The sequence below is a fragment of the Salvelinus namaycush genome, chromosome 13, assembly GCF_016432855.1.
Source record: "Salvelinus namaycush isolate Seneca chromosome 13, SaNama_1.0, whole genome shotgun sequence".
Taxonomy (NCBI): Eukaryota; Metazoa; Chordata; class Actinopteri; order Salmoniformes; family Salmonidae; genus Salvelinus; species Salvelinus namaycush.
The window spans coordinates 5875361-5888791 of NC_052319.1; the positions used below are offsets into that span (position 1 = coordinate 5875361).

The 13431-nt window shown below is 44.3% G+C and overlaps 1 protein-coding gene across 1 annotated transcript in view; it reads right to left on the reverse strand.

Moving 5' to 3' along the window:
* The window catches only part of LOC120057734 (collagen alpha-3(VI) chain-like), a 72978-nt gene that overhangs the window by 28818 nt on the left and 30729 nt on the right, over window positions 1-13431 (reverse strand). Inside the window, exons 17-23 of the mRNA XM_039006215.1 lie at window positions 6904-7515; window positions 3513-4124; window positions 2703-3302; window positions 1910-2521; window positions 1335-1669; window positions 1088-1166; window positions 831-976 (exon numbers count right to left, since the gene is read on the reverse strand). Of these exons, the coding sequence (XP_038862143.1) occupies window positions 831-976; window positions 1088-1166; window positions 1335-1669; window positions 1910-2521; window positions 2703-3302; window positions 3513-4124; window positions 6904-7515 (2996 nt within the window). The remainder of the gene's footprint in view (window positions 1-830; window positions 977-1087; window positions 1167-1334; window positions 1670-1909; window positions 2522-2702; window positions 3303-3512; window positions 4125-6903; window positions 7516-13431) is intronic.

Sequence of the window (13431 nt, forward strand, 5' to 3'; positions counted from 1 at the left end):
GTCCTTAGTCTTTCTCCAGGTTCTTTCCTCAAAGCGTTTGTGTGGCAATGTTGGGTTTCATGGCAGTTGGGCTGTATGGTACAGTATAGGTACAAGTACAAGAACTGGTAACATTTCAGTAGTGAGTGACTGTAACACCACTAGGGTTGCAATCACTAGGGTTGAAATTTGACCAGTAAACTACCAGAATTTTGGTCACTTTCAAGCATATAGAATTTTATCAAATTACATCTAGTGGCATTTTTGGTTACTTAATTTTATCACAAGTGTCTGTCATTATCTCTGGCCCTCTGTGTGGCCTTATCACATGTAAAATATATTTTAAAAATCAACTAAAAAATGATTAAAATGATTTTAAAAAAAGAAGAGAATGACAACGCTGTAAAACATTATCCTAAATATAAACCATCAACTTAATGAATACCAATGGTGTTTAATATGAGGGAATCGGCATGAAATATCCTTTATATTTTTCTTTAATCACTTTAATTTATAATACCATGTCAATAGGTCTTTGTTGGGGAAAAACTGATGGCAGTTGTGAAAAAGACAATAGTTGGAAGAGTTTTTGATTAGATTTTTGATTAGATGCTTTTTTCATTAATAAGGCTATTTTCTCATGAACCATGTGGTCTATCCACCAGAAACTAATTTATTATTTGGACACAGATATAAAACAGTGAATATTATATATGAATACATTTTTAAAAGTTATTCAAGTATAAATTACAAAATGTATCATAGATTGCCATAGATGACCTGTTAATTACAGAAGATTCTGGTAACTTTGGTAAATTCCATGTAGCTTTGCAACCCTAGACACCACTCACCAGTTCCTCCAGAAGCTCGTAGTCCAAGTCCATGACATTAACTCTGAGGGGTCTGGTGTACCTGAAGCCACGGCCAAACTCCAGGAGCACGGCCTCCTCAAACCTGGGTACCCGCTCCAGACCCACCAGGATAAAGCTGTTCACACCTAGCATGGCACAACACACATAAGACTCAGATTCTATTCCCTTTGTCCAGGATGTTTCTCAGTTAATGCAGTTTCAACCGCTTATTATCCAGACATAATAATTCTCCTCACCTGAAATCTTAAGTTCTTCAACCTGTCTCTTCATTTCATTATACTGGCCATCCAGACCATCAGTCAGATGGATCACAACCTGTGCGTGGGGTGGACAATCATTTAATTTCATTAATCATGAATGGCATTTGTTTAAATTTGTTTGCTTTCCTCTCAAGTCAAACTTAAAATGAGAGACTTCAAATCTGCTCTCACACAGTTCCATGTTTATGAAGATAATTACATTAAGTTAGACAAACAGACACACCTTGACCGCATCTGCTGCTCGGCTTTTGAACCTGGAACCATATGCGGCAATGGTCTTGGCGTTGAGGAAGTAGGGTCCGCGGGCGCGCAGTGCTCGGAAGGCCTCGAACAGCATGTCGGCGTTGTTCGTGAACTCCAGGTGGACGGGTTCTGAGGCGGCATCCATGGCCAGGATGCCCACCTGGATCGATGGGATCTGGCCCGACGAGCAACTGATGCCCGTCATCTTGGTGATCCTTTGGAGGATGGCACCCATCTTGGACTCCAGGATTCTCTGGGCTTGGAAGATGTTTGGTGAGGACACATCAAAGCCTACCAACACCTCCAGACTGCAGGCTGAAAGAGAGCGAGAGAGAGAGGAGGTTGAGGTTGGTTTGTTGAGGTTGGTTTGTTGAGGTTGGTTTGGAGCTTCTCTGTACCACAACTTTTAATATAGATGTTTTCTTGTAATTTCTTTTATCAATGTTCTATATGAAAGGAATGTAAGTAAAACAAGCATCAGGAAGTGAAGTAGACATGCCATGTTATGTCCCCCTGATACCAACACTAAGGAAGAAAAAGTAAAATGGTCCTCACTCTTTGAGGGCTCCTGGCTCACGCCAGTGCATAGCTTGACCCCCTTCAACTCGTCGTCCAATGTCTCAAGGATTTGCTCGTTGAGCTCAGAGAGCTCCACAAACGTGCTTGCCCTGGCCACTGTGGAGGCCTCACTCGCCAGGTTGTTCAACTCGTCCTCAATGTCACCCACGCCGACAGCGTAGATGCGCACGCCGGTGGCCTTCAACGCCAGAGCTGCGGTCTTGCTGTCGTCGGCCGACCTTCCGCCGGTGATGATCATCAGGATCTGGGGGATGCCCTCATCCTTCCTGCTGCCTTTACCTTTGATGAAGTGGTTCTCCTGCACGTGGTGGATGGCGGTGCCCGTGTTGATCCTGCGGCCGCCCTTGTACTCGGTGCGGCTGATGGCGTCGATTATGTCGTCCTTGTTCTTGTAGGTATTGAGGTAGAACACGTCGGTGACGTCGGTGGTGTAGCTCGCCAGGCCAATCTGCAGGTTGTCACGCTCAGTGAAGAAGAGGTCGATGAGGTTCTGGATGAACCCCATCACCTCCTTGAAGTTGTCCTTGCCCAGGTTGATGGAGCCGTCCACCAAGAATACAATATCAGCAACCTTGGCTTTAGGGAGGCCTGATGCAGAGAGAGAGAACAGAGAGAGTGAGTGAGAGAGCGAGAGAGAGGGATCGAGGGAAAGAGAGAGGTGCCATGTTGAATCATATCTACAGTATTTATTTAGATTGTATTTGGTATTTATCAATACATTTCTTATAAAGAATAAGGTGAGAATGCATTGCTGTGTGGTTTCACTTACTTGGGTCGACAAAATCTGTAGGTGCCTCTTCAGGGATTGTTCCGTTCAGCCTGGTAATAAACCTCTCCTTAATGACTGGCAAGCCGGAGAAAGCGGGTACCTGGAGAACATCGGCAGAGCTGGTGGCAATCTGGTTGAGCTGCCTTGAGTCTGCTCCACCAGCCCCGATGCCGATGCAGTTAACTCGGGAGCCTTTAAGCAGAGGGCCGTACACGGACACGTCAGTGGGGGACCTTCCGCCAGTAAGGACCACTAGATGCTGGGAGGCCTCCGCAAGCCGGACACCCGCCGAGGCTTTCAGCTCATTCCTGATCACATACTCGATGGCGTTGGCCAGATCGGATGATCTTCCACCCTGCTGGCGTAGTCTTTTAATGGCTGAGAGCACAGCTGGTTTTTTGTTGTGGGAGTTGAGAGAGAACTCGGTCTTGACCTTGTCGGAATATTGGACGACAGCGATCCGGACCTGGTCAAGTTGCACATCTAGTTGCTGAACGATGTTGAGGATGAAGTCACGGATGTGGGCGATGCCATTGGAGCCTGTGGTGTCCGAGCCATCGATGAGAAAGATGATATCTTTCCTCCCCATGTTGAGGTTAGCTGAGAAGTAAAGACACAAGAAAAAGTAAAGCAGGTGGTGTTTCACTTTTCTTGTTGGCAAAATATCTTTAAAAAGTCAACAAGGGGATTAAAACAGTTGAGCCAATATCATACAAAACATAACATAAATTGCCGTCATATTCAAAAATATTTTAGATTGGTAAGCACTATTTAGAATTACATTGGGTTTAATAATCTAGTATGTCTTACCAATATCCAAAACTGGGGGAACAAAACTGCCGGAGATGTCAGTGGTGGTCATGGTGTTGACTGAAGCAATAAGCTGCTGCTCCACTGTTGGAAGCTGCCCAAAGTTGTTAATGGAGTAGGCAAGTTCTGGCTTTAGGGCGATCTGCCTCAGTTCATTGGGGTCGGCATTCTTTGTGCCGATGGCTAAAGGGGCAACCAGGTTGGTCTTCAGCTGATTAACCGGTCCAGAGACGTCATCGTTGGACTTTCCCCCTGTGACTAGAATGAGGAACTGAGGAACTCCCTCCTCAATGCGGCTACCTGCTGATCTCTGGTAGATGTTCTTGGAGATCCATTCAAGGGCACGGCCAGTGTTCCGACGGTTCCCACCGCTGCTCTGAAGCTTCCTCGTGGCCTGGCGGACCTCGTCTTTGGTGGAGTGCTTGTTCAGGTGGAACTCCACCTTGGCACCGTCGCTGTACTGCACCACTGACACCCTCACCCGATCCAGACCCACGTCTAGCTTTTCCACGACCCTCCCAATCATGTCACGGATGGCGGGGAACTCGCTGCGCACAGCTGTTGTGCCGTCAATGAGGAAAACCACATCCCTCTTTTCTCCGCCAGTGGATACTATGGTTGTGGTGACTGTGAGAGAAGACAGGCACATCAAATGTGTTTGTTAACAACACAAGTTGAGCTGCAATGTCAATGGTGGCCCGCCCATTAGGGAAATAGAGGACACTAAATGTAATATTTCATTATTATTGATAATACATTTTTGTAATGAACATTTGAGAAGCAGAATATTTTTTTAAATCGATATTCAACTAGACTACAGCATTGCACAATCACAGGTGGTGATGCAAACTACTGAAACCCAGTTAAAAGTTCAACCGTATGAAAAACACCCCAGCGGTCACTCTCGAAAGTGCAAAAGACTGTATCTGATAGACGTTGTTGGGGTGTTCATCTCAACGAGCGATACAACAATTGAGCATGGTGGTAGTGATTGTGCTCTGTCTGTGGTGCTGCTTTGACAAACTCCCACGTAAGAGAACTTGTAGTTTTCCTCCTTAACCCACTGCTAGCAAACATCAATCAATCAAAGCTGTAAACACGCATCATCTTTTGTTTTTAGTCTCTTGTGTCACTGGATTTGAAGAAATAGAAATGGTATTGTACCAGCACTTAGTTTGGTTGAGCTTGTGTGTTAGCTATTAAAGCATTCTTTTTTTGTGGCCCTGCTAATACCTCAAAGGTGCACCCATGAGCCGGGTGGCCTTTCTCAACGGATGCTTATATCCTGTTCAAAACAACGTGGCACTACGTAATTGGTGATTTCATCTTTTCCCATGCAAAAATGTAAAACCTCTTCAGCTGACCACCTTGGAGCGATTATTCGGCTATATTTGCTATGCCCGTGTAAAAGTCAATATAGAGAGGGCCATGAAGGATAGAGTAGTAAACACTTATTCCACAGACAACTGCAACACTGTGGAATATATTGGACCGGTATATAAAGTATTTGTGTGAGACGTAGTCAATTAGCAGAGCACATGCTCAAAGGCATCAAAGAACGAGTATCAAATAAAAAATGTATTGATATTTTGAATGTGAATGAACTGACCTTTTCACCTTTTGAATCAGTTTCAAATATTGTTTCAAATTGAGGGGGCATGACAGTTTCTGAAGGATTGCTTGTCTTATACTGTTCAACTGTATTATGAAGTTATAAGTAACAGGAGGAAAATCACCAAATTGCACAATTTTTAAACAACTCCATACATGAATTTCACTGTGGAGTTGGCCCCCTCTGTCAAACACGGACGAACTACACCACACCAAACGACACGTAGTGAGTAGCCCGTTCGTTTGGTATATACTGTGTCCAAACCAGACAATCACATGTTATCTGCTGCTTAAGACGAAAACATTGGTGCCAAATATACTGGGGTAAGTAATGTGGAAGTCCGTGTCGGACCGTTTAAATCTCATGAGCCAATGAAAATATAACATAGACGGTGACGTCATTTTGGGTTGTAGTACCGCTACTAATCACTGGAGAAAAGTTGCACTCATTCAAAGCACAGGACCCAGAGGGTGAATGGGCAATACAAAATATTTAAGTGCCTTTGAACAAGGTATGGTTGTAGGTGCCAGGTGCACCGGTTTGTGTAAAGAACTGCAACGCGGTTACACTCAACAGTTTCCTGTGTGTATCAAGAATGGTCCACCACCCAAAGGACATCCAGCCAACATGACACAACTGTGGGAAGCATTGGAGTCAACATGGGCATCCCTGTGGAACAGCATTCTCCATACACCTCAATGAACTCTGCTCCTGCCGTCAGAGTGAGATCATGGTCAGAAGTGAATGGACTCGCTCGACTAGTCATCTGTATTGTATTTGACCTGTGTTTAGTGCGTGCATCTAAGTGTAAGTTCTGTACATGTCATTGCTTCTTTAGGTCATTGCTTCGTTGGCTGTTGCTAAGGTAGTTGAGTCATTTACCATGTTTATAAGGCTCATAGAGTTATTCCTTTACCATTTTCATCATGCTACTTCTAGCAAGCTAGCCTAGGTGCTAGCCGGTCATGCTAGCTCCTTTATGCTGTGCCACATACCTCGGATATGAATTCTTCTGTTCTTATTTTCTGTGTATGCATATCGTTATGTTTATGGACATCTACAATGTTTGTGTAGCCTCTGTTTGTGCTATGTGCACTGTATTTAGCCTTATGTAGCATGTAGCCTTATTTAGCCTGTGCCTTCCTCGTGGTGCAGTTACTATCCCATGTTTGACATTGCAATCAAATTTCAGTTGCTAGTCCAGCTACTTTCTATGTCATTAGATTGGTGTAGATCTGGCCTATGCTTATCATCGGTCATTCTCTGTTGTGTGCATTATTTACCCGTATACTACATTGTTGTGTTTAGTCATATAACTGTGTTATTACTGTCTGGTCATTATAGTGTTTATAGCAATGCATAGATATTATGTTATTACTGTATCCTACCCGGTATACTCTATCCCTAGCATTCATACGTCAGTGTGCAGTATGTGTATGTACATTCTATCTAGCCTCTTCACTGCAATTCCAGAAATGCCTTGTGGAACCACTTTTGTTTTACATGCTTACTTCCACTGTGAGCACTGTCAATACAGAGGGGTGTGGTGTGGTGAATCATTATCTACAATAAACCTGATCTGAAGACATTCTTGCCAGACACTGGCACCTTTAGCTGTCTACTAGTGCCCCTTCTACATGGTACTCCCGGATCAGCCTTTAGTATTTCTCAGTGCAATGTTGTCCAAATATACCACAACATTTGATCAACTATTATGAAATTCAAACAGACATTCATCCTATAAAACATACATCGATGACAGCAAGAGAGTGCATTTACCATCCACATTTGGGATTACAGGGCGCAGCCTGGCGATGTCCTCATCTGACAACTCTGTGAGCGTGGTGATCAGTGTGTCCTGCACTGTGTACAGGCCAGGGAAGTCGTCTACAGTGTAGGCAAAGTTGGGAACATAGGAGACAACCTGAAGCTCCTGAGGGTTAACATCTCTGGTCCCGATGCTGAAGGGAAAAATGCCGGACTGCTTCAGTGATGTCGCAGGTCGACTGATTTCATCTGTGGACTTCCCGCCGGAGACGACAATCAGGAACTGTGGTACGCCCTCTTCCTTCCTGCCGCCATTTTGAGCATTCAGCACTTCGTTACTGACAAACTCCAATGCCTGACCCAGGTTACGGTCCCGGCCGCCTCGCTGACGCAGTCCCTTGACAGCGTTCATAACCCCCTCCTTGGTTGTGTGGGAGTTCAGATTGATATCTGCATTGGGGGAGTCACCATACTGCACCACACTAATCCTGATCTTGTTTTTGCCCACGTTGAGTTTCTCCACAATCCTGCGGATGAACTCCTGGATGATGGGGAACTCCCGTCCAACGCCATCTGAGCCATCGACAAGGAAGACGATATCCTTCTTGGGACCCTGGGACTGAGCTGAAAGGAAAGGGAGAAGAAAATGTTTATCCACCACTGCTCCTTATATAGTAAATGGGTTAATACATTTCAAAACATGTTCTCACAAAGATATTCAATATCATTTTGCAAACGATGATTGAACACTTCAGCTGAAGGACTTTCCTTCCTAGTGTCTTACCTCCCGGATCAATGAATGTGGCAGGGTCAGGATACCCGGCTTTGGCAAGTCTTGACATAGCAAAGAAGAGCCCTGTCTGGAGGTTTTGGAGGTTCCGCAGACAGAAAATGTTTTGTTGGGGGAATTCGAGATTGACTGCATGACCCTGTATTCAGCATTTCTAAGGCCAATACTGACAGGGACCACACCAACATGCTTCAGCGCCATAGCTAAGGGTTCAACACTATCACTAGACCTCCCACCACTAAGCAGAATTTGTTTTTGTGGAACACCTTCCAGGCACCTGGGCCAGAGGAAGCAATAAAGACATTGTCCCTGACATACACAAGAGCTGCTTAAGTGATGAGGGGTCTCCCTCCTTCAAGTTTGATGACTCTGATTGCATTTATAACCTTATATTTGGATGCATAAGTGTTTAAATAGAAATTGACCATGACATCCCTGCTGTACTGTATCACAGAAATTCGGTATTTGTTCTCGTTCACTTTGAGCTTCTTAAAGTCTTGTATCACTAGGAACTCGTTTCTAACGTCATCAGATCCATCGACCAAGAAGACAACATCCTTCTTGGTTTACCAAAAGAAAAGGAGGACCAAGGCACTCTTCATATACTGAATTCAAATGCCTTTATTTGTATGGCATGTTGAATGGAAACAAAGTTTAAAAATGGACGCCATCGTCAGGGAGTACAAAGACATGATAATACAATGTTTTCTTTTGAACAGCTTTTTCCAATCAACCCTGATTTGAAGAGGGATTGGTTACAGAATTCACTGGACAACACCTAGCAAGCAATACTATATACATTAAAAAGTGAAATACTGTAGATATGTTATCAAACATGCATACCAAGGCTAGAAGCATCAGAACCCTTAGAAAGGTGGTTATAAACTTGAATATGACTGAGCAAAGTGGTAGGAATAGGAGAGACAATCTATTTTATAGTACACTTGATCACAGCAAACACAAAAGGGATCCTCACAGAAGCTAAGGAGAATGGTTACATTTCAGACAATGAGTTCAATTTTCTTTTCAATGGCGGTCTGTGCATTGCTTCTTATTATCTCCTTCCAAAAGTCCACAAGAATCTTGAAAACCACCCAGGTAGACAAGTCATTAGTGGTAACGAAGGTCTGACAGAACCCATCTCCAAGTAAATTGATTACTTTATTAAGACTTTTCAGCCATTACTCCCAACCTATTTTCAAGACACCACAGATGTGTTGAACAAAATTAAACAATATAGGTACAGCTTCCTTTTTAGTCACCATGGACGTGGAGTCTCTATACACCACCATTGAACATGAATAAGGATGGGCAGCTATGCACCATATCATGAGTACCCGGCCTGAGACTGAGATGCCTCCCACAGAATTCATTGTCTCACTGACTGAATGGACTCGTAATAATAACATCTTTGTCTTTCAGGACCGTATTCTTAACCAAGTCAAATGATGTGCCATCGGAGCTTGCTACAGTCCTACGCTGGTTTGTACTTACGTAGATTGGAAAATTACTTCATTTTGGATCCTTCTAAAAACCAGTTCTTTGACTGGATTATATGGTGGGGACGCTATATTGAGGATGTTTGCCTGTTCTGGTCTGGCTCAGAAGATTAATTTATTTCCTTCCACCAATACCTTATCAGCATTAACCCTAACATCAAACAAACTACTGTGTGGAGTACAGCAAGGATAACATGCATTTTTTGGACCTTGACATCAGTAAAAATAGCAAGGTTGTTTGCGCACATCAATCTTTAGGAAACCTACAAATGAGAATCCCATTCTGAGGGCAGACAGCTTCTACCCCAAAAGGCTAAAGATAACATTCCATATGGCCAATTCCAAAGAGTCTGCAGAATTTGCAATTAGAAAACAGACTACAGTGTAATATCTGCTGAATTGGAGAATCACTTCTTGAATCTGGTTTACAGCTCTCAGGTCCTGAAAGATGCAGTTATAAGGGCCGGACGACTTGACAGAGAACGTGTTGCAAAGGGGAGCGACTTATGATGGACCAGAGAGAGTGTACTTTGTTACAAAATACAGCACTGAAGCAGAGAACATTTAAATTGTCATTAAAAATAATTGGGGAATCATCCAAAGTGATACCCTACTACACAAAGTCTTCCCAGAGCCACCAGTCATAAGCTTTAAGAGATGTCCTACCCTAAATGACAAATTAGTCCACAGTTATCTTCCGGGTGACTCTTAAAATACTTGGCTAGACCACAAACCCAGGGGCTCTTTCAAAATGCTACCAGTGCAACCATTGCAGAAATATTGCACCGAAAAAGTATTTTGTTGACACAGCGTCTAAAATGGAGTATCAAGTCAAGCATTTCATTAACTGCAAAACCACTCATGGCATCTACAGATTGGAATGTCCACAGTGCAAGGTGTTCTACATCGGACTGACAAAGTGACGCCTTCAAGACCGCTTAGCGGAACACAAGTACGCCATACGGGTAGGCAATGAAGACTACTCCATGGCAAGGCACTACAAGTCCTCACACCATGGCGACCCTGCCTCCCCACAAGCTATGGGTATTGATCATGTTCCGGCCTCAATTAGAAAATGGGACCATCTTAAACAGCTAAACCAAATAGAAAGTTTTTGGATTTACAAACTACAGGCCACTAAATACCCTGGTTTAAATGAAGATATGGATTTACAAACTACAGGCCACTAAGCACCCTGGTTTAAATGAAGATATGGATTTCTCACCTTTCCTGTAGGGTCATGAGAGGTCCCTTTGCTGTCATGTAGTGGATATTTTCCTCTATTGCCCTCAGCTATGTTTAGACTACTGTCATCTAGTGTACTATAAAATCGATGACTCTCCTATTCTTACAACTTGCCCTGTCATATTCCAGGTTAGAACTACCTTTCTAGGGGTTCTGATGCTTCGAGCCTTGAGATGCATTTCTGATTACACATTAAAAAGTGAAATACTGTAGATACGTTTAGTATTGCTTACTAGATGTTGTCCAATTAATTATGTAACCACTCCCTCTTCAAATCAGAGTTGATTGGAACAAGCTGGTCAAGAGGACATTGTATTGTCATATCTTTGTACTCCCTGACGAAGACAAGCAGCTGAAATGCGTCAGAGTTTAAAAAAAAAAAAATTTAAAAAAAAAAATTGAACATTATACAAATATAGCCATTTTAATTAATTGTGAAGAGTGCCTTGGTCCTGCTTTCTTTTTGAGGGACAATTTACCCCTTTTACCAAAGAGCACATTCTGTCTACCAAAACCTACTTTTATGTACCTTAGCAGCGCTTCCCTTCCTTCTTTTTTTATCCTTGATTTCTTCAAGTTGAGAAATTACAATAAATGTAGGCTGTGTTGTGTATAATGTCTCATGAAAGCATTTAGACATTTAGTGATGTTTTATATTCAGATGAACAAATGGACTACTGTCCTTTGCAGTTCTTTCCAAATTGTCTTCCCAGTATAAAAAAAGGACAAGTGACACTCAGAAAATATACGTCACTTACCAATAAGAGTGGTACGGTTTAAAGTGAACAGTACATCTAATAAGATGTCTGGAAGCTCTCCAAAGTGTAAGAACCAACGTCGGAGATAGGAACAGACAGGTAACAGAACAGGAACGGCGTCAGCACACGGGTAAACAAAGACAAACGGCAATTAATGCTGAAGCAGGGAGCAGAGAGGGGAACCAGACATATATAGGGAAGGTAATTCTAGAGGTGATTGAGTCCAGGTGAGTCCAATAATTGCTGATGCGCATGACGGGGGGAAAGCAGGTGTGTGTAATGATGGTGGAAGAAGTGCGCAATGCTGGGGAGCCTGGCACCCTCGAGCACCAGGGGGGAAGAACGGGAGCAGGTGTGACAGTACCCCCCCAGGGGCGCCACCCTGCTTCCCACCTGGGCGAGCCTGACGGGCCGGCCAAGACACGGGCGCTGGACAAGCCGGCTGGGAATGAAACCCTGACGAACTGGCAGAGGCGTGAGAACCTGGCGAACAGGCTGAGGCATAGGAGCCTGACGATCCGGCTGAGGCATGAAGGCATATTGATCCCATTGAGGCGTGGGAGCCCGATGATCCAGAGGAGGCATGGCAGCCTGACGAGCCGACTGGGTGTAAAAACCTGACGATCTGGCTGAGGCCTGACGTGGGATGGGTGCCTTCCGAGCCAACCGGAGCAAGAAACCTCTCGAGTCAGCTAGGGTGTGACAGCCCGACGAGCTGGCTTAGGCACCCCCGGTTCCATCGGTGTCGGGCCCCAACGTCACCACCAACCGGAACGTCAGCTATCCCCAATGCTCCGTATGATGGCTTCAGCATTCTGTAAGGACCGATGCCGGAGATGAGAAGCAGGCACGGGGAGTCAACATTTAATCAGGAACAGACAGGTAACAGAACAGGAACAGAGTCAGCACACGGGTAAACAAAGACAAACTACAATCAATGCTGAAGCAGGGAACAGAGCGGGGAACCAGACATATATAGGTGTCACGACTTCCGCTGAACTCGGTCCCTCTCCTTGTTCGGGCGGCGTTCGGCAGTCGACGTCATCGGTCATTGCGCTAGGTTTGTTTATAACCTAGGTTTGTTTGTTTTGTTTAATCTGGTTCATGTTACCGTGGTTGTGCTTTGTGCTGCCTCGCCTGTGCCTTTGGACCAGGGTGTATATTAAAGTTCTCCTGTTATCTACTCTCCTGTGCCTGACTTCACGGCAACCAGTCACTCACCCTGTTACAATAGGGAAGGTAATGACAGAGGTGATTGAGTGCAGGTGAGTCCAATAATTGCTGATGCATGTGACGGGGTAAGGCAGGTGTCCGTAATGATGGTGGCAGAAGTACGCAATGCTGGGGAGACTGGCACCCTCAAGCGCTAGGGGGGAAGTGCGGGAGCAGGCGTGACACAAGGTCAGTGATCAGAAAGACAAAACGACTTTTGTGAGCAGTGGTGGGAAGACCAATTGAGTCTGTGACAATGCTGAAGCTCAAAATGCCAAGATCTTCGAGTGTTGAAGCCGGTTGCCTAGCACTATCGCTGGAGGGTCCTCCTGTGAGCAGTATCAGTACTTGTGGAACACCTTCAAGAGGTCGACTTCCAGAGATGGTGGTGAAGACATTGTCTCTAACATACTGTAGAGCTGTGGCAGTGTTGCGCGATCTTCCTCCCTTATGCATTAACGTTCGTATCTTGCTGATGACAGTGTCTTTGGTTGAAAAGGAACTCAAGTAGAAGAACACTACAGAGTCACTGCTAAACTGGATCACTGCAACCCTGTCTCTGGCCACATTAAGGTTTTACACAACTCTTAGTACAAAGTCTTGCATGGCAGGAAACCCTCTGCGACTGTTGTCTGAGCTGTCAATGAGGAACACATCACTTCGTCCAATTTGCGATTCCACTAGGGAGAATAGTACATGTGGACTTAACAAGATGCAACTCTTGTCATATCAGTATTTAAGGGAAACAGGGGGTTTACATGCTATAACCATTTGGCATAGCAAAAGAAAATCCAGACAGCAAGTGAAACAAATTATGAAAACACAATTCCAGCACGGTGGTGAGAGTCAAGCAAGGGTTGACACTTTGAAAGATGTGAGGAACGTATCTTAAAGTACTCAGCACTTCATTTCAAATTTCAGCAAAAATTAAAGCAAATAAGAAAGGAGCACATCACGTGCCATATATTGCTGGGAAACAGAGCTCATTGTCCTCTGTGTTGAAGACAATGACAAATTAAGCCTCAAAATACATCAC